Source organism: Convolutriloba macropyga, chromosome 4 (assembly GCF_964194025.1).
Source record: "Convolutriloba macropyga chromosome 4, txConMacr16.3, whole genome shotgun sequence".
In the NCBI taxonomy this organism is placed as follows: Eukaryota; Metazoa; Xenacoelomorpha; order Acoela; family Convolutidae; genus Convolutriloba; species Convolutriloba macropyga.
Window position 1 is genome coordinate 40,608,267 of NC_134471.1, and position 26,214 is coordinate 40,634,480.

General features: G+C 34.2%; 1 protein-coding gene across 1 annotated transcript in view; it reads left to right on the forward strand.

The window, feature by feature from the left end:
• LOC142338073 (transient receptor potential cation channel subfamily M member 8-like) overlaps positions 1-21,535 on the forward strand; it is a 69,960-nt gene extending 48,425 nt beyond the window's left edge. Inside the window, exons 13-16 of the mRNA XM_075387705.1 lie at positions 6,775-6,848; positions 13,337-13,423; positions 16,724-16,843; positions 20,926-21,535. Of these exons, the coding sequence (XP_075243820.1) occupies positions 6,775-6,848; positions 13,337-13,423; positions 16,724-16,843; positions 20,926-21,125 (481 nt within the window). The 3' untranslated portion in view covers positions 21,126-21,535. The remainder of the gene's footprint in view (positions 1-6,774; positions 6,849-13,336; positions 13,424-16,723; positions 16,844-20,925) is intronic.
• The last annotated feature ends 4,679 nt before the right edge of the window (positions 21,536-26,214 follow it).

Consider the following 26,214-nt stretch of genomic DNA (forward strand, 5'->3'; position numbering starts at 1 on the left):
TTTGACTTCATTTAGCTCTACCTTTTGTTAAGAGACATTTTAGGATCGCTGCGTAGTGTATAAAATCCGCACGTTTATTTTAAGTCTGGATGTATATATATATATATATATATATATATATATATATATATATATATATATTCCGACGTGAAACTTGCCTAAGAGAACAAAAAGAGGGTGTGTTGGCAAGGGAAGGGCCAGATAAAGAAAATTATTCAAGACCGAGCTAGATAAGTCCAGGCTCATTTAGTAAAAAAAACGTGTTCAGGAATATTTAAATTCGATTATATCGACAAGCGAAATTTAACTCTAATTTTTACCAAAATCAGAATAATTTATTCAAGCTTGTCAAAGCTTTTGTTACCTATTAATAGGAAGTCATTATCACATATTGAGTGAAACTGAATCAAACGCAAACAACCTTCTCTCTCACCTGATCAGTTTTGCAACGTATGGACAACTTGAGAAATTCATAACCAGTTTGAAACAGCTTCTTTACGACTGGTTCGCAACAAATTCATTAGTTAGTTTAGAAAATCGACAGACTTATTGTTGAGTTTGAGAAAACCAATTCTGTCTGTGCACTTATAAGTTTTTTTTGTCAGTGAAACCCTTAAAGGTGGGATTTCTTCTCTTTATATATCGATCATTTATTAAATTTGAAAATATGAAACTAAATATTCAACAGAGCATTTTAACGGGACATTAAAACTGGATATTTTCATTGTCCAAATATGTTTTGGTTTAGTTTTAGAACTCCTAAACGGTGGACTTTTGATTCTGTACAAATCCGGAGAATTCTGTTTAGAATTTTCAAAAAAACTTTTGCTGCGATAAAGTCTTCAAAAGCTTGGAAGACTCTAATTTTGGACTCAATTTAGCGCTCAACTATGCGCTTTGATTACATAGATTTTGCGCTACGTATTCTAAAGTTTTAGGCTGTATAGTGGCAGTTGTTTTTACTAGTTTGAGCGAAGCCAAGACTAGTTTTGAGAATTGTGTTAATGAAGAAAAGTTATTGATTTATATTGGTCCTCATTGAAACTTGAGGAGTGTATAAAGACTCCTTGAATTATAATTTCTGTCAACTCAAGATTAAAAGTAAACTCAGCTTTATGATCTTCAGGCAAGTCTTTTGGTTGGAAAGATTTTCTGATTTCATTTTTTTTGATGTTGTTAACAAAAATTCAAATAGACTGTGATTATATGTGCCAGAGTTTGTTTTGGCATCCTGAAGAAAACAAGAGGGCGAAAAGAGCAAAGTGGAAAGTTTGACTTTTGGGTATCAAAAATTGCAAAGGTAATCTGCAGAAAAGCTGATATTGCAATTGAAATACTTTTCATCTGTAAAAGTGCAAAACGTAATAACCGGATAGATTTGCAACCGCTGAAACGCACTGGGTAGTGTAAAGCTTCCCATTTCAAAATTGGAGAGCTGCCAATTCATTTAGCCGACCGACCCGAACACAAAGAGTGCAATTTTTCCAAGAACTGACGTCCGAACCCTGCGTGAAGCCAAAGTTAGAAAACGAAAGCAAAGAACAACCACACCAAGCAGATTTTGGCCAGAACCCTATCAGCTAGCACGATACAGATACAATCAGAACTGTCAATGTTTAGTGGAAGAAGTCCGCGCTAAGCTCAGGCTTTTCATCAAAATAATTATAGATCCAGATCGACCCAACAACCTAAAGGTTCTCTACCATCAGATTATTCACATCCTAGAGAAAAAATTTCATACGCCTCCACAGCGTTGAGACAATTTATCAGCCCACCCATAGAACTTTGCTGAGGAATAACTAAAGAAAGGTAGGGGAAGCCAAGCGCATTTGGACAAATCTTTGCTCGCATAAATATTCAAATGCACGCTGTCAGACAATAAGGCAAAGCAAGTAAACGCAAGCATTGAACAAAGACGAGGGTACCGACAACCACCGAACGAACAATTCTGTTGCTCAGATTTTACAAATTGGGGGCAACAGCCAGGCGTCAGTATGCGGAAAATGTTTCAGAAACTTTTTCCGTGAAATAAAAGCGTGAAGCTGAGACTAGGAGGGACACGGTTTGAATGAAGAAGGCTAGAGTTAGAAACGTATATGAAGAAACGCAAAACAAAACGTCACCTACAGGTGGAAGAACGTCAGCTTGATTATAAAATGAAAAGAAGCAAATTTGAAAACAGTGATGTTCGTTCTCAGCTAACCAGTGGGTAGGGCCAACCACCCTTCAACTGGACCCGCAATCAAGAGAGATTTATCAACGAACTGTTAACGCCCGATCGATGAGGAGACAACTTTGGGGCAACCCCCGAACCGTAGGGCTATGGTCACTTCTGACGATATCAGAATTTACGCAAGCGTTCATTGAGCATTGAAGATTGGGAAACTACTCTTGTAATGGTTTACAATATCTCAGTGAATAATCGGGTACCACTAATATAGTGAAGTTGAGGTTGAACAAACTCGATTGAAATCTTCAGAGTAAATGAGTTATCTGAGAACTCTACAGGCAGGCAAAAGAAAGCCATCAGTATCTGGAATGGAATATTCAGGTCAATTTTATGCGGCTGCTTGGTGATTCGGTAGAGGAAAACTGGACAGCCGCATGTGATTATCGATGGGCAGCCGCAGAACCTTGATCTGGATTCAAAATGGTCCCAATCCTGGAGACTTTGTAACAGTCCCGGGAAGTGGTGTTCGTAACAGTCAAGTAGCTGTCATGGGAAGAGGAGTCTTATAGATTATTAACGATTATTGACGGTCCGATATGAAAAGCATGTTTGGGAAATAATGGTATTTGCAAAAACATCCAGTGGTAAAATTGAACACACCACGCAAGGTCCGATTTGCTTGCAATGCAACATCCGATATGAGATATGTATCCGAGAAGTATAGGAAATATATCTAAAGTAAAAACTACTAACAAGATCTGATCGATTACATGAGTTGATTGGAACGTTTTCGGAGTTTGTGGAGAACCAATACCCCAGACAGTTGACGTCGAATCGATTTTTCTGCAAGGATAGAAGTTGTTTGAGTTCTCTTTGAAGGGTAAGAAATCGCGAACTTTTTCGAGTAAAAGAACATCATGGTCACGTGTTTGGAGCTAAAAATTCTCGAACTTGTGCAAATTGTGCTCTTAAATGAGTTAGACTCAATATTGAAGAATTGTATCAAATTGGAGTTAAGACAAAACAACTTTATTCGGACAAATTCAACAAATCGAGCCCAGGAGGAGTAATAGGATTCTTCAAACAGTTGCGACCTCATCTCATGACTTAAGTTTGTGCCGAGAAAAATGATAAGCAACAACAATGCAATTTTCAATGCAGTATGATAGGTCTCGAAATCAGTAAACAGTAGGAAACAAGTTGACGTTGATCACAACACGGAGGGATCTTTAGTACTTGGACAAAGTTGGACAGTAGAAACACCCATAACGCCAAGGGTATTCTTTCACCATTTTGATCAGTATTTGACATTTTTGGGTTTTTTCCTCCGTTCATTTGGAAAAGAATCTGGACTAAGAGTTGACGACAATGGGCCGAGAAATTGGAGTTGGATGAAGAATAAGAGTTTTTAAAGTCCAAAACATAACTTCCAATTGTAGCTGAAACAAGCAAAATAGTAGATTCTTCAAAAATACAGATTATGTACATATCATTTGAACTTCAACGCAAAGCATGCCATCTTGTTACAATGGTAACATCACGCAGTTGAGTTATGAAAAGCAATCAAATTGGAGCCACTGAATACGTAAGAATTATAGATCAGTAGAGTACGTGTTTTTGCAGTGTACTTTGGGACATGAAACAGAAAAGTGACGAAAAACACCAAATACAACCGGGAATGAAAAGCAGCTTCAACTCACACGTAGCACCCGACTGTCGAGGAGCATGGAAATCATTGATTAGAAGATTTAGGAAAATAATGTATGCCGTGCTGCGGAAAGCGATCACTTTCGTTGATGATTTTTCAGGTGCAATATGTATCGTTGGACGGACATTGAAAGCAATACCGTTGATTCTAGTCAGTTCCGATGTTCATGACTAAAATTGGAGTTAGAAGTAGAGTTGGTTGAGTTACGGAGACAATCGATGGCTGCCACGTTTGGCTCGAACGTCGAAATTTCAAAGGAACGACAGAGTAAACAAAATATCATCAGCGAAGCTCGCTTCTCTACTACCAACCTGAAACGATGTTTTAAGATACAAAACAAGGCCAGCATGATTAACAGAAAGAGCTCAAGGCTTTTTTATAGTAGGATTTGAATGGCAGGACAATCAAAATTTACATGCTACATTCTACCGAGCCAACACGATTTGTTCATGCCTGTCACTATATTGAGTATCACTAAATATCGCACAAAAACTACCCCTGAGCTGAAATTTTTACTTAATAACTGATTTGAGAAGAGAATCACAAGTTTGCATAAGATACATTACCATTGGCTAGCGTCGATTTCATTTGTTGGTACAGAATATTCAGCAGTTGTTCTACACAATTGAGAGACAGTGGCATGCGTACAGTGAACAAACACAGAATGAAGTTACTTAAACCAATTTTTTGAAGAAAGAGCAAAAGCACAAGCGTTCATCTTCAAGTTACAACAACAAGAACAGTTTGCTGAAGAGATGAAGTCTTTCAACGCTGAAAAAGAAAACCCAAAAAGCAGGAAGTTGATACAGTGCTCACCATTCCTTCCTCAAGAAATATTCTCGCGCGCATGTCAGAATAGGCAAAAAACAATTGAACTTCAATTCAAAACATCCAGTCTTGCTTCATTGGAAACATAACAAAGCTAGAACATTTTTTTGCAAAACGAACACAAGAGCAATCAAAATTGATTCATGGAACAATTAAAATGCAATGTTTGGCGGAAGTTGTGAATAACAGGCATAGAAATCCCCACGATCAACCAAAATCTAGTATGATACCTGCAGAAATGGGAGAGCACATGTGATAACACTAGTATTGCCCGACGTATCCGTTTGCAAGCTTCAATAACGTTGAAATGGACTACTTTGCCCTCTGATTGTGGCGATTTGGCGAAGGAGTGAGCAACGATTTGGATTTCTGTTTACATGTATAACCATGGAATTTTGCATATAAAAATGATGTCCAATTTGGACGCAGATAGCTGTGTCAATGCAGTCATGCAACTTTTCGCATGGAGAGGAAAACTAAGCATCAACTTCAGTATTAACGGGACAAATATTGCTGCAGTTGAACAGAATTTTGCGGTTAAACTAAATAGTTGACATTCTTTCACCATTCTTGTCTGCAGCAAAATGAAATGCTAATTTTACCCGTAAAACCAATTGACTACCAGCATAAAAGGACCAAAAAATATGCAGCACTAACAAAGATCTGGAAAAAATTTACTTTTATTGGGAAGACATACAGTGCGCATTGAACAGAAATCCTGAGCGGTAAGTTGCTTGGTACCTTGTCTTGTTTCCTTAATTGTCAGATTGATTGTACAGTCTAGCTTAACTCTGATAGGCCAAAAATAGAATGGACTTTGATTTTCACAGAATTTTTTCTCCGAGGAACAAAGTTCCGAATTAAGAGAAGCTTTGTACGAAATACAGTGACAATACTTACCACTGATTGCATCAAAGCCCAGCCTAGTTTTGGTATTGATGTTACTAAGCTAGCTGAAAACCAAAATTTATCGTTTAAAACTTGATGATTACTGAAACTTGGCAGATTTTCTGTTTTCTGTTTAGTTTTGAAGTCGTTAACAAAAAAATCAAAAAAATTGTCATTGTTTTCGCGTAGATTTTTATTGGTGTTCTGAACAAAACAAGTGGGCTAAAACAAGAATGCTGAACGATTCGATATTGGAGCTATTGAATATTGACTGATGCAAGGGTAATCTGCTGAATGGCGCAATTTTAAGTTCACAAAAAAATAACTGCAAAAACGTTATCTCCGAACAGATTTTCAACTTTTGAAAAGAACTTTTGTTAGTCATCATTATTTGTTAGTGCAGAGTATTCGACAGGCGTATTGGAGACGGGAGACTAAAACTGGATGCTTTCATTGCACTAATATGTTTTGTGTTACTGGACAGAACATTTAAAAGGTGAATTTTTGATTCTGTACTGATCCGGAGATTTCCGTCTGGCAGTTTTTTTTCACTTTTGCTGCAATCAAATTTTGAAAAACTTGAAGGACTCTAACTATGGACGTCATTTACATGAAATAAGAGCTCCAATTATATAATTTTTGTGTTGCGTATACGGTGGATTTTTCTTTTATTATTACGGATTACACTGACAGAGATCGTGTGACTCTAATTAAATTTCCTTGTGTAAAATTGCTAGTGGAATTCGGCAAATGGAGTTTATTTGCATAAAATGTTTTCAGATCAGAAATGGACTCTTCTGAACAAATAAAGCAAACGTGTCCAAAATGTAGGATTTTAAGGGTTTTCATTCGTTTTTGGAGAATACGGATTTTTTATCATATGTTTCCTCGGATCTTTTCCGTTTGTCCCCCCAGCACGTTATGCGCCCCCCAGTTACAGAGCACATGCCATTACAATGTAAATCATCATGTAAAAATATGGCACGTGCGTTTGGGGGGGGGGGTGCAAATAATATGCGCCCACTTAGCTGGGGGGGGGGGGGGGTAGGGACACACGGAAAAGATCCACTTCCTCAAACACTTCTGAGAACAAAAATGGGGTTCGTTACAAACTCTGATTTAAACCGAAATTTTCGACAATAACGACTGCCACTTGCACGATAATTTTTCAAATTTTTAGGGCGAAGGAAATGGAAGAGGACGCAGAAAATGATCAATCTCATTGGATGGAAAAGAAAATAAAAAGAGTTACAGGCAAGTTTTTTTCGCTTACAACTTCAGAAAAATGTTTCGGCTAGATTTAGTGATACATAATTGGCAACTTACTGGCGAAATGATGAAAATGTTTTTCGTCATTAAAATTCTATTGTCTATTTTAATGTCTACGATCAATTTTATTGGCCATGTCGCAGGTTAGTGGATCACAAACAAATAACGACCATAGGGGGTCCGTTTGCCGACAAATGGCTAAAGACACATCAATCGAGGAATATCTTTCTGATTCTGAGCAAAAAAAATACTGAGAACAAAAGGATTGATGAATTACACTAGCAACTGATTTAAAAAATGTTGCCCTGAAAATTTCAAGTTTTAAATGCCTTATGCCTTATTTTTGGAGGAAAAAAACCAATCCTAATGCCAGAATTGAAATTTTTGTGCTAGTCAAAAACTGGAAAGAAAAATAATGGGATTAAAAGTCGCCAAATTCCTCATTCTTGTTTGCAGCAACCCACTAAACGGTTAAAATAGGGGTTTTTTGTATATAATTTAAAACTCAAAACGCTGTTGATTAAATGTTTTTTAAAAGTATTTTTCCAAAATGTATTTTGAAAATTAACAACTATTTTGAAAATTACTCGCGCAAAAGAATTCAGACCATCGTGTTCAAATTGAAGCGCAAGATAGAAACTACGAATTTCCAAAAAAATAGTTTCAGCATTTTTGTGATATGTTCTTTGAATGTTACACCAATTCATTGTTCAAGGCTATTAGATTCCCAATGGTTTTGTTACTTGAAAAAATTTATCAATTTTTTGTCAACTTGAAACTTTTATATTTTCTATGAAAAGGGGTTGTTTTTGCAGATATTGCTTCAAGACGCTCTTTTGTTAAATGTGCGCCTTAATATAAAATCAACATTCGGACTCAGCCAAAGTTCACTTTCACTTCCGATGTACAAAAAAGCAAATACCTCTAGTGTTTTCTGTTAACGTTTTTTCGCATGTTTCTGTTTTTTCCGACCCCACTTGTGGGGGGAGGAACTATATACTCCAATGGGTTTTTTTTCTCAGACAATTTTGGCCGATCGATATATTCATCGTATAGAAATGTGAGTGGCATCATTAAAAAACTCATTCTTTGTAGTGTTCTGAATTAATTTTTAAATTTCGTGTTTTTTTTGAGGAGTTATTGAGGTTTAAAGTTTTGTGTGAACACGTGATATTTGGCAAGATTTTGTTCACTTTTTTGTTCAAGTTAGGATTTTTTTCTATGAAAAATGTCAATTCAAATTTACATTTTGTGCTACAAATGAAACAGTTTTGGGTTTCTAACAGATGAAAGGCCATAAAAAAGATAGTTTTCGTCTCATAGAGAAGTTTACTATAAAAAAATTCTATTTCTATTTGAGAATTGAATTTTTAAAAACCAATTCATATATATTTTTTTTGTTATTTGTCTTCAAGTCACATAGAGACTAGTCACTTTTCAAATCCAAGTCCTGTTCATGAAAAACATCATTTACAGTAAAATGATGCCCAATGAACAAATAGTTCGTTTTTAAGATATCGCTCGTTTTGTTATGGCTGCGACGCTGAGATTTCGTAATTTTTATTGAAATTTTTATTTTTTTTTAAGATTTTAATTAAATTTTGTTGTTCTATGACATAAAATCGTTGTTTAAAAGTGCAATAGGCCTCATAAAGAGCAGTAAGCGAACCTATGTGGTTATATGAGTGGACAACTAATGGCTGTTACGCCTTTAAATTTAATTTTTCGAAAAAAAATATTGAGTAATAACTAGTGACAGGACTCCTTTTCTTTCCACTGCAACCAAAAGTAATCTGGTTAGCTCTTTTATCTTCTAACTATTGTTTTGTGACTTGGATGACACAAATGTTCATAATTTTTTTCAGTTTTTTTTGTTTTTTTTTCATAATTTGGATCTCTTAAAATTGTTATCTCATTATCCTATTTTTACCAGTTCCCATTGGCTTAGAGAAGACTTTCAATAGATCACAAATTAATTTGCAGAGAAAAGCGTTTGGTTTTAATGGCTTCGACATTGTCTTCTCGCGCTTTTCTACTGATTCTTTTGGTTTTTTCATGTATTTGTTGTCGTTTTCATAGTCAAATGAATTATTGTGGGGAAGTATTGACGCTTTAGGAAAGTTGCAGAATATTGCCTTCTCATCGAAGCATAACTTATTTTAAGCAATTTTTGTTTGACTTGTCGAAAGCTATTGCATTTAGTGACTTTGATACTATGGGTTTTCTCAAAAATTTCTTGGTTTGAAAAACTTTTCCCTGCTGTTTTTGCCTGTTTTTATTCATTATGTAGTCGTAGAGAGCTGAGAGGTCTCACAAATTTTTAACTGAGTGTTGAATGAGTGAATTTACTCAATACAGAAGTTTTTAGCAAATAACCTTAAAGTTTATGATATTATTTGTTCTCAATCGTTTTTTCAAACCTTTTAGTTCTTGTTGTTATATAATAAATGATCCCAATGATTTTCAAATGAGACCCAAATGAACATACTTAGTCTTTTAGTATGGTTTCAATTGAAATAGTTTAATTAAAATTTGAAATAAAAAACATAAAATTAAGATAACAGCGAAAGATTTTAATGGCTTCAATAATTTGTTTTCGCAAATTGCTTGTAATACTTGAAATTCTCTTCCTCTTTAGTCCGTTTCTGGGGCCTAAGCTAACCAAAGAGAGACTTTCTAGTACTTACTTTTTTGGTTTTGTACTGATTTTTTGTTAAATTTATCAAGAATTTGTTTCGGTAAAAGCTATTAGTTGTTGAGACGTTTGTAAATGTTTTGGTTTAAAAAATATTGGTTGATTTTTGAATTTCGCCTCTTTTAGTCAACCTGTTACCTAGTCTAATTAATATAAAGTCCGAACTGCTTCGTTGTATTGAAAAAGTAAGTTTGTGTAGTTATGTTTTCCTCTGGTTGTATTTTGATCTGGTTACTAGGTGCTTTTAAGTTTAGATGTTGAATTTTTATCGTAAAAAATGTTTTGTTTTGCTTATTTTGTTGTTTATTTTTTTCTCCCGTATTCTCAATGGCGTGAGTGCTCGTGATCGCTGTATTGAGGCATGGCATTTTGTATTTCATTTACTAGTTTGTGTGACGATTTTTTTCAAAGATCTATTTTTGATTATTTCTTCTTTTGGTTGACAGTTATGTCCAAAAACTAGACGAGCGCGGGTCGGAACATCATGTGCGGACGCACATTAACGAGCTTCCTTGTTTATTTTCTCAAATCAACGAACTTGTATTTTATCTTACCTACTCAAATATGTGAAATGTATAAAAACTTGTCAGTGATCCCAATGTAGCAAAAAACTTGCAGGATATTTAATTTCTTAAAATTCTTTGCTTGTTTTTAAGACTCGAAGAGAGATTTATTTGATCTTTTGCAATCACTCAGGTGTCACTGGGAGAGAATTTCTGCTGAGATGTGGAGTTTTTGTTCATGACATTTTTGATGCTTGGGAATCTTTTTGACCATTTTTTTTCACTAGTTGTGCATAACAAGTATTCAGTCTCTGGGTTTGGGTGTCAATAAGTGTTTATGGTGGCTTAAGTTATCTTTTAATCCAAATCGTATTGACAACTAGTTAACATTATCTAGGAAAGTTCTGAAAATAATTAAATTACCTGGAGTTACCAGAAGGAAACAATCAAATTAATTAGGTGGCCTTATGATAATGAACTAAATAAAATATTTTCTTGTTTTTCTAACAAGTTTTTGTTTAGTTTGTTTTTTGTTTGTTATTTTTTATGGCTCGAAGTTGAATAAATGTGTTGAAAAAAAATGTTGAATAAAATTTGAGAGTGCAGCAAGAAAGGAGCAGCTTTATTTATCATAGATCTATTTTCAAGAATGCAAAAATTGAGGTGCAAACAAAATTTTTGTAAGCAAGCATTATCTTGGCTAATTGAGTGAGTTGGCTATAGTAACGGTTATAGGCTTGGTTTTGATGGTGTTTCTTGGACATTTATTTGTAATTATTATGAGTTTTATGTTAGTTTCGTTGCTGTTTTGCGTGTCTATAGACCATTTTAGCCAATTTTTGTTTTGTTCTGTTCGATTCCTTTGGAATTTGAATACTCCATTTGGGCAAAGATTTTCATGACAAACAACTGATTACAATTTGATGGTTTATACACCGTTTTGGCTGAAAAACTTGACAGAATATTTCGCAGGTTTTCATTTTCTCTTCATAAATAGAGACGTTTGTGAGCGCTTTATGGTTGACTCATAATTGTTGTCTTTCGTCGTCAGTCAAAAGTTTGTTTCGGTTCTTTACCTAATTTTGCCGCCCTTTTTAATTTTCTAGTCTAGTTTTATTTTTGGGAATTTGGCTCAACGCTCATTTCAACAGCAGCTGCCGAGGAGTGCAATGTAAAATTAAATAGATCTGTATCAAAAAACGAGATCAAAACTAAAAACGGGATAAACTAATCGATAAGACGTTTTTGGGTACGCGGTAAATGATTTGCTTTTCTTATTAGTCTTAGTTACCGAGTCCAATATTTAATGTTGTTTACACTAACCCGTGTCGTTTCAAGAGAAATGATGTCCCTCAGTAAGATGAGAATAATTTGCCAATTGCTTAACTTAGAGGAATTTTGGAACAGAATTTTTACCAGAAAATGACCAGACTTCTTTTCACTTGTGGCTCTTTTTCTTCAAACTGGTTAGTTCAATGAAGTAAATAGTTGATAGGAAAAAACAATTGCCTTTGGTCAACCATCTCTGATAACCATTAGATTTCAAAAAATGAAACGTCTCGAAGCAAAACTTGACTTAAGCCAACGGCAATTTCCTTCTCTTATAAACTATTTACTTCATTGATCCTATCGTTTTGAAAGAACGAGCTAAAAATGTGATAAAGCAGTCTGGTAGTTATAAATTAAAAATTCTGATACAAAGTCTCCAAAACTTCCAAAACTGTTTTCATTTTCAAACACTTAAGCGCAAAATGTTTTAAATTAAGCTCATAAATTAATGATAGTGGCCACTATAATTTTAGTGACAACTATCATTATATTTAATCTATACGCTAAAAATAATCCATTTATGTGCTGAAGTGTTTGAAAAGAAAACAGTTTTGGAAGTTAGCTAAAGAACATAATCGAACAATGAACAATTTCAATTTAATCAACAGAGTTGGGATTTGTAATTGGAAAAACTGATATGTTTTTTTGTTATACATTCCCTGGTTCCATACAAGGATCATATATGATGTCATACAAATCATAACGTATTTCCTAGTACGATCCTTGCATGGAACCAAGGAAATCATATAAGATCCTTGCAAGGAACCAAGGAAATCATATATGATCCTTGCATGAAACCGAGGAAATCATATATGATTCTTTGATGAAACCTAGGAAATCATATATGATTCTTTGATGAAACCTAGGAAATCATTTATGATCCTTGCATGAAACCGAGGAAATCATATATGATCCTTGCATGAAATCGAGGAAATCATTAATGATCCTTATGGGAAATTAAAGATTTAAACCTTGAACAACCTCTCACATTACCTCAAAAACCGCGGAAACGCAATTTATGTAGAAATATCAGAGCCAGAAAACACATGGTTCTTGTATGAAAACCAGGAAATCATATATGATCCTTGTAAGAAATCAAAGATATCATAAAGGTTCCAATGCGACAAGGAAGTAGTTGTTAGTCCTTGTATGACTAGAGAATGCTAAGCAAGTTCAGCTAGGTTTTCACCGTCGTGCTAGGAAAACTTTCAAATCATATATGACTTTGTATGATTACGGGGAAAAATGAAAATCAAGAACTCATCGTTTGGTTGACTCTGGTATGTTTTTTAACTAAGAGAGCGTTATACCTGTTACGATTGGAGTCGTTAACCCATTTACAACTATTTTTTTTGTATGAAACTTGCATGATTACCGGAAAATCATACAAATCATATATGACCTTGTATGATTAACGGGAAAAATGAATCTCAAAAACTCTTCGTTGGGTTAGTCTGATGTATTTCTTACCGAATGAGCTTTATAGCTGTTACGATTAGAGTGGTTTACAACTGTTTTTATTTTTTGTATGAAACTTGTATAATTACGGGGAAATCATACAAATCATATATGACCTTGTATGATTACCGGGGATCATATATGACCTTGTATGAAATCAAGGAATGTTGTATGATGGGCGACCCGGGTTATGTATGGTCTAGGAAATAAACCCCCACGGAAACAAAAACCCGCGGAAATAAACCCCATTTTCAAATTGAATTTCGGTCGTGATAAATTTTTCGGTTGTGATAGTTTTATATCAAGTCCCACGGGCCACTGAGACATGGCCATGGCCCGCAAGGCATGGCCAAACGCGCTAAATGCGCAGCCCTTTAATAGAAAAGTGGGGGTTTATTTCCGTGGGGGTTTATTTCCGTGGGGGTTTATTTCCGCAACCGCATTATGTATTCATTTAACGAAAGTCACAGTAGCTCTTCTTGTTTCAGCTGATATAAAGGAGTTGCCAAATCGAATAGAAACAATGAAGAGACAAGTCATTGATTCTCTTAAACATGAGAACGATTCCATCAAAGGCTAGTTAATATTTTCGTGCATTTTATGCGGCTCATGGGTAGAAATATCTTGTATTAGAAACCGCTATTAGATCTTCGAGAGGTTGACAACAAAAAATGTAAGAAATTTAACCGCGAAATTGTCAATAAAACAATCCATTACGAACAAATCTATATTTGAGCTGATATAATACTTATAGACTGGCCGATTCCGGATTACATCTCAAACAGGTATTGCATAAGAGGTATGTACTTGAATCTTCGATCCAAACTTCGAATCTTCGAAGTTCTAGCTCTACCCTACTTGTAGCCAGTTCTCGTTAAAGTAAATATTTCTGTCATCAATGTTTGAGGAAAACTATATGTGATAATTCACGGAAAATATATCCATCTTTTATCATTTTGCAAATGAACCAAAGATCATGGACCATGGTTATAAATGCTGGCTCCACTCCAGGTACTATTCCATTGTTTTTTAAAAATATGTCTAAATTGTTTGGTTTCCCATCTGTAGTTATTTCATCTATTCATATTTCCGGTTTGCATCAGCTCACAACGTTTAGAAAGAGAAATCAAAGTATGTTCTTATGGCTGCAAATCAATGTTCTAATGGTCAACAAAGGAAATTAATGCTTAGTATTATATTAACAAATATTAATGATTTTAGATGAAAAGTAAAGATTAACTGTCAGCGAAATCAAACAAATATAGTATAAGGCTGCTCAAAAGCCTCCCCCGAACCTGATCTTCACTTCATGTTTCACGCGGGCCTGGTTTTCCACTCTGATCGTTCCAATTGACTAACAAACTCTTCGAGTTTTTTAGCCGGTAGGTCGTATAAAGGACTGTTACTTTTATTGATCAAAGGTTTAGTGATAAACTATATTCAATCTACTATGGAGCTTTCTAAGTCTTCAATCAGTGATAGTTTCCTTGTTGACTCGCTCTCTAAGAGAGCTCAGCTAACTTTTAAATTTTGCCGAACTTACGACCCTGCAACACTTGAACAGCTAAAGATTAATAATTATAGTCAATTACTTTTCAATCGATTTGAGAGCCAATTCCCTTTACAACAGTTTCGCATGCTATATAATAGTTTCCCATCACAGTTTCCAATGGTTAATACCATACTCCTTATAACAGTATCTAATGGCTCCTAGCTACACAACATGTACACTGTGCAAACATTTCGATTAATACCAAATGATAGCTAACATAACATCTATAGACCTTTATCTAGAAATTTCAAATATTATCAAGTTTAATAATTTTTGAAGGTCATTTTTATTTTGATGGCTCATGCTGCTGTTCAATAATTGCGCCAAAAGAATGTTCAGTGTTTTTTCATGGTAGAAACCAGGTCTTCTTTTTGGTTGTGAACAATTGTGCGAAGAAATGATTCAACAAAAAGTAGACTTTTGTTATTGGATTAATCATGTATACGTGCCGATATGCTATGTTATAGTGGTCCGGGCAGTCAAAAATTCCTGACTTTAGTGCCAAGCAAGTCATGTAAAAGTCAAGGCATAAAAATGTACAAAACTGCTTTTGTTGTCTGGCTTAACTTTAATTTTCAGTACATGCAACTTACATGTATTTACATACATGCAGTTGAAACAAAGCGAATTCCAGTAATTTTATTGTTCCAAGAGAAAGTTACCAAAACGTTTCTATACATACCCTACTCGAGATAAGACGTTAATCTTGCAAGATCTTCCAAGATTCTTGCAAAAATACTATTAATTTTGCAAGATCATGCAAGAGTATGCTAATCTTGCAAGATATTGCAAGAGGTTGTTAATCTTGCAAAATCTTGCAAGACGCTTTCAAGATTAACATCCTCTTGCAAGATTCTTGCAAGATTAACATCCTGAATCGACTAGGGTACTTAGAACTAGGTATCTCCCGTTCTTTTTAAAAAAGCCTGATTCATGTTCACTTTCGGCCCAATCATATTAATTGTTGGGATAAAATTGACGCAGACTAGAGTTGATAAAATGAAGGTGTATTTTTTTACATCTTTGCGCACATTTCTTGAGTTCATGAAAAAAGACTATGGAGTTGCTCAACACATGGTCGATTTTTTAATTGCTCTCATTATTGCAATCATAATAGCTCTGCGGTCATTTTAATATTTTTTGCTGGGCCAGTTTTTCGTCTGACGGTTTTGACTCGTCGTTCTCAAAACGGTATAAACTGTTAAAAAGCTATAGAGCAATAAGTTGCAGAGTAGCTCTCTACTAGTCTCTAAGCGCACATGTCACCGAAGCTGCTTAGAAGACATAAATTAAGGGTGTGAAGGACAGTTTTGGCGGTTTGAGCCACCTCACTCCCTCTTCCCAATTTGGATCTATTCTGCCCCAAGCTTTGCGGGCATATAATTTGTACGCCCCCAGCTGCACACTAAAAAACGTGCAGGTAATAAATTTTGGTGGTAGGCATTAATTTCAAAACCTTTTATTTGCCGAAGCAAAACTATTGTTGGAGCACTGGAAGCTTGGCACTCACGGACTTTGCGTTTCATGATGTAGGTATTTTTGCACAGTGCATGAACAATTTTTTTCAGTTTAGTCAAGAAAATTTGAAAAATTATGTACTATTGTTCACCAGTACTTTTTACTTTATTTGAAAAAGAAAATTCAAAGAAAAGTCCCAGAGCATTTTAGGAAATCTTAAAAGTGATATAAATTTAGTTTCATGATAAAACTTTTAAATTTACGGTTCACTTCTTCCCAGCTTTGGAGAAATTATAGGGAAGCTTCAGGAATCACATTTTCTGTCTGAAAAGACAAGCTACGAAATACTATTTTCAAACTCAGTTTTCCTAGAAAAAATTTTGCTTCAAATTTATGCATTAAAATCACAAAAATTGCAGCTAATTCACCTGAATAATGTGCAGGTAACCAATTTCGGGGAATATTGTGCAGGTAAAATTTAAATGCACAAGACCTTACCTGCACACTGTTCAGGTAAATTTATCTATACATTATTTTTTGTGCGCTTGAGCTATTTTTACTCAGTAGCGTGCTGTATATCAACACAATAAGTAAGCGAGGGGGTATAAAAACACGGGGGACGAAACATAATAGATTTTCTAATTTCACACCTTCTAACCAACCGCATGCTTGACCCACTCCTACTTTTTACACCCCCACTTTCGTGACGTCAACTCTGACACAATCCAGCCCCCCCCCCAAAAAAAAAAGAAAACTCCTAATGCATCTCTTTATCTGCTCGCATGCATTTTACCGCTTCAACTCTAAGTTTTTAATTGATGAAGTATTAGTCTGAACTCAAACGATGCCGTTTTTTGGGTTTCAGCCGAGCTAAAAATTTTGTCAAATCAGATGGGGGTGATGCTTAATCAAGTGAATGCCTCTCTGAAAGAATTTAAGGCGCGAAACAACTCATTGTCGGCATTCGAAGTTGCCAGAAGTAAAGGTAAGCACTTTTGAAAAGTATTAAAAGCGCTCTAGAACTAATCAAATCACAGACACTGGTAATGACCCTGGTTCTAAACCTGTTTTGAACGAATATGCAAATTTCCATATTATTAGTTATTCAAATACACAAAAGATAACTAAGTTGTTTTTTTTAGCAGATATGCGTATAAAAGTTTCCAGGATGTTATCAAAATAAACACAATGTTCATCTTTAGAAGTCAGTAAAATGAAGTCTTAATATGGCCTTGAAAATGTAAATGAACAAAAAGAATCTGTAATGTGCGTTTGCACATACTGTTCCAACAACTGCAAATGATAATCCATGTGTAAAATTTACTAACCTAAAATTTAGCCTCGGCCTCGAAATAAAGTTTTAAAAATCACGGGATTGTTACAGGGTGGCGTTATGATAATTTGACATTCCAAAATTTATTCTAAAATCATATTCCAAAATATTTGTAGCGACCTATTTTAAGAAAAACCCCAAGTTTTCAAATAACTTGCCACCGATCTTGAATTGTCTTTTGCTGCCAATTATATCACAAAACCTTCTCTGTCTCTCTCCTCTCTCTCTCTCTCTCTCTCTCTCTCTCTCTCTTCACTGAATGAAGGAATTAAAATAAAGATAAATAGATTTTAAAAGGTATTTAATATTTAGGAAAAAAAGACGCGTAGAAAGAAGGAACAAGCCAACTTTTGTGAGCTTCAATTAGCTTAAAATTTCTTTCAAAGTAAATAATGCAACTGTTTCGAGGAAATCTTTAATTTTTACTTTGGACTTAGAAATCAACGTTGTAAAACTGCTCGTGTTAATTAGAGTTATAGAGTGAAACATAAAATTATTTTTTTGGCGCAATTAACAAAGTTGAAGATGTCACAGAAGCTATTTCTTGTACATATATTTCAGTGGACCAGAATTCGATTGATTTTTATAGTATTTCAAACAAAAGTACACATTTTTCACCCAAAACGTTTCATTTCCTTTCAAGGTGTCATCGTTTTCACAAACATAGATGACTGGAATTAATAAAATACTTGTAATTTATCTTAAAAATTTTTTCTGTACAGTGCTGCGATGGCTTCACGAGCCTGCAGTCTTAATAAAAGTAACCTCAATATTCTGGAATTTGGCTAATAGTTATTTGAAGAAGATTGATTTAGATGTAAGAGAAATAGTGGCCACAAACTGGATCAGTATTAAAAATCTCTTTTGTTTTTCAAAGCCAATGTAAAGTGTTGATACAGATGTTAGAACACCAGAAACGAACGTAATTAACAAGAATCACCAAAACTTTAAAAATGCACATTTGTGAATACTAATTGTCTCAAGTGAGTAAAACTAGTACGTACAACGAGATACTAAGATAAATTTTTATTTGTATTTGATCAGACCATTACTGTGAGTGAGCAAAAGCAAAACCAAAAATAGCACGAACGAGTGAAAACTAAAAAATGAAAAATTTTTAAATTCAAGTGGTGGCGAATTGTTGAAGACATTGAAAATTATTTGAAAGTTTTAAACTTCTACTCCTCATAAGGAAGCCAAGTAGACTTTTCATAAATGACACTAATTTATATTAAAACTAAAACGACAGAAAAGAGGCAAAACAAAAAATAACTGAAAATTTTTGAAAAATTTTTATGTCGAAGTTGTTTAGTGGTTAGATAAGAACCCAAACTATTGAACAGTTGAGGAGCCAAAGAGACCATTAAGAGAAGAGAATAAGAGTAATGGCAAAAAGCACGGTAAAAGTCCAACAAAAAGTTACATTTTTGAAACACATTTACTGACAAAAAACTGATATCATCAAAATTTGTCTTTTATAGTTTGAGAGGTAAAAATACATTACTAAGTGATTGAAACACAAACACAAACAAAACAGAGGGCAAAACCAAAAAAAAATCACTTATTTTTTTTAAAGCAGCTGGTGTTGGAGTTAATGAAAAAAAGAAATATCAATTGAAACCATCAAACTGATTCAAATACACTTCACCAGAGAGACCACAATGTCGCTCAATGGTGAGGCTAAGTGATGGGAAATCAAAGGAAGTAACGGGAGGAACAAAACAAGAGAAATCGCTGATATTTCTTGACAGCAATTAGAGTCAGTGATGGTGAGAACGTTAGATAAGAACTAGAAACAATAAAGAGCTTCAATTTTGCCTCGCTCGGGAGCCGAGGAGATTAGTAGTTTAAGATAATGGTTATTCAGAAAATTGTTTTTTTTTGAAGATCATTCGAAAAAAGGAAAAAATTTTCAACTTCAGGTTCTTCTAATTTTTTTTTAAACATATGGGGCGTGTGGCATAATGGCTAAATCTGTTTTCATGGCCTTTTGAACATATTTCTTCAAAAAAAAATTTGTAATATGGTTTATCTGATAAATTTTTCCATTTAAAAAACTGTTTACAGCACTTATTAGGATCATTATGAACCGTAAACGACTTGAAAAAAGTTAATGACTAACGCAGGAAACGCAAATTTTAATAAATTTTGTATTTTGTCGCAAAGTCTTTTTGGATATGCAACCAACCTAAAACTTTATTGACTGAGGTTTATTAGTAATTATTTGCAACTAAATTCAGACATGATTATTTTTGTGAAAAGTGCTATTGATAAATTCAAAATCACTAATCATCTTTCTAACCCACAATTAATATTGAGAAGAAACTTTCTCAAATTAATCACCAGTTAGGTTTTCTTTCAATTCGGTAATTAGATACTATATCCGTGGGAAAGGCGAGCTTAAGCAAATTTGAACTAAATTAGCCTAGGGTCATTCGTTTCCATGTTTTAAGGTTAGAGTGGTAATCGTGTGTGAATACTAGTTACGATAAGCGAAAATATTTCAAATCTGCTTCAAAATTGAAGACGTTTTCATCGGTATTTCACGATGCCCGTTTTATGGGGCTAGTGTGAACATTATGATAATAATTTGTTGCTAAAATCCACACCTTAAGTTGCTAGTATCCACTAGCCACCTTTTTCTGCCCTTGAAATATCCAACGACTAAGATATTGTCAACTAGATCGAAATGAACGAACAAACTTTGTTGAAGCCATATAAACCACAAAACTCTCTCTCTCTCTCTCTCTCTCTCTCTCTCTCTCTCTCTCGCTTTCGCTCTCGCTCTTTCTCTCTCTCTCTCTCTTTGAAAACATAATAAATGATTATGGGGCCTTTTTGAGAAAACGTAAGTGGTCAGTAATCGAGTTTTGAGAGAAAATGTTTCTGGTCTGTAATAAAAATAGAAAAACAGAAAATTGCTATATGAGTTTTTATATAACACGTTGCCTCAGTAGAATCAATTTCTTTATTGTCAAAACTACGAAGAGACCAAAACTGACTTGATAATGCGACGCGTTCAATAATAACACGTAATTGCCCCAATTTTAACCAAAATAGATACTCTAACAAAGATATTTCAATATATCGAAAATAAAAGAATCTTTTTGTATAATGATTGCTATAAGTTATTGGCAACTTTTTTATTTTATTCCAAAACACTCTTAAAAGAAGCGGAAGTAAAACCACTCACCTTTTGAGTTGATTCAAACGTTTGTCAGCAGTTTGAGATCTGTACCTCCCGCAAATTCGACAATAGGCCGAAGAAACATTTGATGAAATTTCTGATGAAAAAAGCTAACTTTTGTTAAAATCATCAACTTTTAAGCTAAAATTGTCAGAAAAAAAGAGTGAACATCCCTTCACTGGTGTCAAAAAATTTAACAGTTTGTGGCAAAAACTGTGGCAAATTAAACGAAAAACTGTGGCAAATTAAGACGAAAAAATAACGGATATCATTCCAATGTTCACAAAAACTTGAACCTGGATAACTGCCAAGAAAAACGAAATTAAAAAAAAAATGAATTGTACGGGCTTTCTAATGATAGCAATCATAACTCTCTACGATGAATATGTCGATTGACCAAAATTGACTGAACAAAAAACCTATAATGCCCCCCCCCCCCCCACTAAATTGGTTGGGAACAATAAATATATGTGACTCCTTTCCCGATAAAATTTGTACCTGTCTTCCTAATGAACCGCCACTCTCTCGTTGATCAATTTCGTTTCAGTTGCAGCTGCGGCAGATGTGGGATTAAAAGCGGGAGAGACTGTTCAATCTGTGTCCCAACTGCAAACTGGGCTGACAAATGAAATATCCACTACAAAACTGGCCGTACCAGAACTTAGGAAAAGCAATCAATCGGAACAAAGTTCTGTTGCTGACCAACCGACTGCCTCACTTTTAACAAGTGGCGAACTGGCGCGGTGACGTTAATGTAACCATAAGATGCAACAATACCGTCAAATCCTAACTAATTGGATCTTTCATGAAATTTGGAAATCCAGTAGCCTCACTACCACCACTATTGAATTTTACTCGCCGTTGCCTCAAAATCAATCAATATGATTTTTTCTAATCTCCCTTAATGACTAATTTTTTGTTGAGTTTTTAAGATAAATTGACCGAAATTCTCACTAGATTTGATTCTCAATTTTCCAAATCATATTATTTCTAAATTTGAGATATCATTTTATCGTCTCTTGCAATTTGTATATTTTGTATACAATTTGTATATTGTATATTTTGTAATTATTGCTGTTAGTTTTCGTTGCTAACTTTTAGATTAATATTAAGAGTCAATGTGAAGGAAGAGAGCATTGTTAAGCGCAATTCTTTTTAATTGAGACATTCATATCAAGCTGTTTAATAAACAAATAAATATTTACATTTTCAAAGACACCAAAAGAGGTATTAGCGAGCAGTTTTTAACAAAACGCCCTCTTTATATGCATTGTTGCCAGGGATGTTTGAAGGCTAAAAACTTAAAAGAATTTAAGTTTTTTTCTCGTTTTAGCAAAATCTGCTGAGATCAGCGACAATGGGACTATCCCGACCAAATTGCAGTTCCTTCGTTGCAGACAAAATTGCAGTTTTTTCGTTATGTCCCCTGATGCGCATTCTAGCGAAATTAGCAATGCAAAAATTGGCGAGTAATGCCCCAAAATCGAAGGACTAGAATAGAGTCGGTGACAAGATCAACGGATTAGAATCAATTAAACTTGTCGCTGGTTTGCGCACACTGTAAAATGCAAAAACTACCGGCCTATGTTTCAGCATTTGAGCGCGTCGGACTTATTCGCCCTTGCTTACTTTCCTGATCTTAATGCATGTTTGCGGAAAACAACGATATTGCTGAGTATATATACTGAGGCAAATGTGCTTTAGGCATCGAAATGAGGTAACAGTAAGAGTAAGAACAAAAAGAATAATTACACAGCTAGTTTAAAACCCGCAAAAAAACTCATTAAAGAATTAAACTGTCTCTGGGAATAGAACAACGCTTTATGATAGAAAAAGAACCAGAGGAAAACCCAACTCAAAATGCCATTGAAACAACCAGTCAAATTTAGATAGATAGATCATGTCAATGCGAAATATTCCAAGCAAAAAACAGCTTAGATGAGCCTCACGTGCATTTTAAAGAGTCGCATCACCAACTAAGCTCAATGAATTAGCTTGCTGAAAAATTACATCATTTGGCCATACCTCATAGGCCATTGCCATGCCTTAGCGGTCCATCAAAATTTATATGATTCTAACACAACAAAACGAATTATCACGGCAAAAGTTTTTAAGAAATTTTTTTTCTGCGATAAGTATGTATATTATATGGTTTTATATTAATCTTATTTAACAGTTCAAGTTAAATCATTTATAATGTATGATCTCACAAGAAACTTTTGACATAGTATAGCTTTTCACGATCCTTTTATATGTATTTTGTATTGTAATAAACCTAATTTTACAGATCTTTACCGAATTTGACAGATCTTATGAGAACTTTTGTGTTATGTATTGTACCTATCAGATCACGGAAGATGTCTCTTTTTACAAAAGTGCTCAGAAAAGGGAGAAAACATTTTTTAAGCCTTTTGGTTACTTTTTGCACGATTATGCAGACAGAAGATCTGACAAAACACAGTGCTTTTTTTCAGGAAATGCAAAAGACACAAAGTTTGATTCGTTTATATGCAATTTCTCAATTTCGATCGAAAAGGCAGGTTCTTTAAGCAAAACCGTAACAGCTCGTTTTTTTCAAGCACAGGTTGATTTACAAACTGGTTTTTGTAAATGAAAGATTACCAGAATTTGAATGCTTATCTTGGAGGCTCACGCAAACAACCTCGACCGAAAAGTGCAGTGTGTCGGACTCAGTCAAGGAAACAACAATGATGAGGGCTTTAGAAAGATCAAATTAACAAATTGTCCTTTGTTAAAAATCTGACCGATGTGACGAAAAATTATGAAAAACTTGTGGACACGACATAGACACCAAAGTTGATCGTGGACAAAGGAGTGGAATGGTTAAAACTTTGAAAGTGATTTTAATAGCAAAAAAGTTTATTTTTTCAAACAAAATAAATAAAGCCAATATTGTTACTTCCAAATTTTGCAAAAAGTGTAATGAAACAGATAGTTTTATGTGAGCGCCATCTACAGGATCCTCACGCAAAATTTCTGATTCTTTATTTTGTTGTATATTTATCATTGTATTGTAGCTCAATGTTGACGAAATATTTTCCTTGACAGTGGATAAAAAAATTTTTTAGTGAAAGGGTGAACTTAAAGCACTCTGAGACATAATGACAAAATGTAACGAAAACATCTAGACGGATATTAGACAGATAGTCAGATTTCATGAGGCATCTAAAATAGTCGGAGGAAGCAGGAACAAATTTAATAGTAAATGCTAAATACTTTAAAATTAAAGCACACTTTTTCATTGCAAATATCAAAAGTACGTTATGTAGTGACTCCTTGACTATGCATCCTCGGGCCATTGGGTTTGAAAATTGAACAAAATGAATAAACAATTTTTGCATAATTTTTTAAAAATAACGAGGATTACTTTATGACAACTTTTTCATTGAATACTAAAGAGGGAGATTAAAATACGTTTGCCGATCGATCCATTTATACTGGAATACTCGAAATTTTGACTAAATCAATGAAACGAGAGAAAATGGAAACGTTAACAATGTCATAGACAAGGAGAGTACCAAATTCTAAAATAATCATTTAATAGAAAATTAGAAATAACAGACCGCTAACTTCTTTTTGGAACGAAGCCTCACAAACTTGCAAGAGAAGCTAGAACAGTTCGCAAATTCATTAATAGATTCAATTCTTTTCATAAAATCAACAGACGAGCACTGATTGCAGATTATGATCGTTACCTAGAAAATAGTATACAAAATCGATGAACACTTTTTCAATTTTCTACAAAGTCTGGCTAATTTTTGAATTCGAAAGACTTTTTTAAAAGTGCAGCCATTTGACTGATCGTTTCACATTTAAACTGCTTATTCTTCTGTTCAATAGCTATTTTTCATTACTTCAAATTTTGTCTAATAGCGGTGGGTATTTTAATTCAGTGTTCATTGGCAATAATTATTTGGATTCAATTTGCTCCCTGAATTATAAAGGGACTTTAAGTTTTGCTCAACTTTTTTGACATTTTTGCTCCTTTTTCTCATAATTTCGTCCATTAGCAGATCACAAGAGCCTTCGTTAATGATGCGCATTTTATTTTCGCTTTAGTATGTGGCCAATGATTTGAATGACTTCGGTTGCGTTTGTTTTCAAGATTTAAACAATTTATGAGTTATATCAATTTTTCTTGCTCTTTTGCTACTTAGTGGTACCATTTTTACACCTGTCAAAGAAATGAGAAATGAGAAAAAGCATTTGAGATGAACTATCGCAAAATTTTGGTGTGAAAAGTAAAATTGGGGTTTAAAAAACATAAATCCTTGGATGATGTTCTTTGCCGTTTTTCAACAAAAATAGAAATTTAAAGCAATTTTTAAAATTCTTGATTGTCCCGTAATTTTTGTGTGTGTGTGTGTGTGTGTGTGTGTGTGTGTGTGTGTGTGTGTGTGTGTGTGTGTGTATAAAACAGAAACATTACGCCTTCAATGCGCTGTTTAAAAGCAGCCATAAATTATTTCGAATTTCCTCAAGTTAGAATCAGTTTCTACATTTCCGTTAATTGTAGTGACTTTACACCGTCGCATCAATTTTTTGTTTCTCTTATAATCATCATGGATTTGATCGTTGGCATTTTATTTTTGCGGATTTCGTGGCATTTCGAGTCAGTGCAACTTCAAAATAAAGTGGACCATTTAATATTATTATTATTATTATTATTATTATTATTATTATTATTATTATTATTCTTATTATTATTATTATTATTATTTTTATTATTATTATTAATTTTATTATTATTATTATTATTATTATTATTATTTTTTCAAGGTCAAAGTTCCAATTTAAAACATACAGATAACTAGCAAAACATTGCCCATTTGCATGGCCCGAGCTTTTCGAACGTTCGCTTGTGTTGCAACTTTATGGTACTTACTATAAGGCTTCATAGTGTGAGATATGGCAACAAAGGAAGGATTATACAATTTGTTATATACTATTATATACAATTCATAATAGCAAACAAAAACAAGTAGGAAGAAAAGCCCACTTGTTGATAAATTAAATGGACCGCTGATTTGTGATTCATTAAACTGTTGATCTGTTGAGTTGATGGTCACAGTTATGGCGATCATGTTAATCCATTATGAGGCTCATTTTAATAGTTTATCATATAATAAAACATTAAAATTGGTACAATCCTTTACAATGCCTTGGCAGCAAAACGTCACAAATTAGCGCAATAGCCATTATAATTAATTTGGTAGGGGGCGCTAGCTCGTAATGTATGATCCATAGACAGACTTGTATTTCGTTGAAGGCACTATTTTCTCTTGATAGTTCCGAAGTATTCAAGTACTCATGACAGTGTGAACCACACAAGATCATAATCAGATCCATCATCAAAAACGTAGGACGCGTTTTCAAATTTAACTTATTGTCAAATTAGACATGCGTAAGTGAGAGACATGCGTAATTGTTTCCAATTCGAAGAATGGAAAACATTCCTCTTAATTCCCTTGTCTAGACCTGGAACTATTAAAATACCGTCCTCGACCGTTATAAGGCATCAAAAGGGTATATTTTGGTATGAAAAGAATTTATCTGGAGTTTAAGTGATGTCTTTGACTTTAGCTGGAACTAAAACAACCGTCCTCGAATTTAGCTAGACATTAAAAAGTGTCCTAGAGTTTGGCTTGTCAATAAAACGTGTCCTGGAATTTAGCTCGACAATAAAACTGGTTTTTTTTTAAAAAGGAAATCCGAGCATTGTGGGTTTATTGCAGTTAGGATAGTTGATAAAAAACTAATTGCTGCCCACCCTTTGATACCCGCTATTCAATGAAAAAATCTTATTCAATTTCTA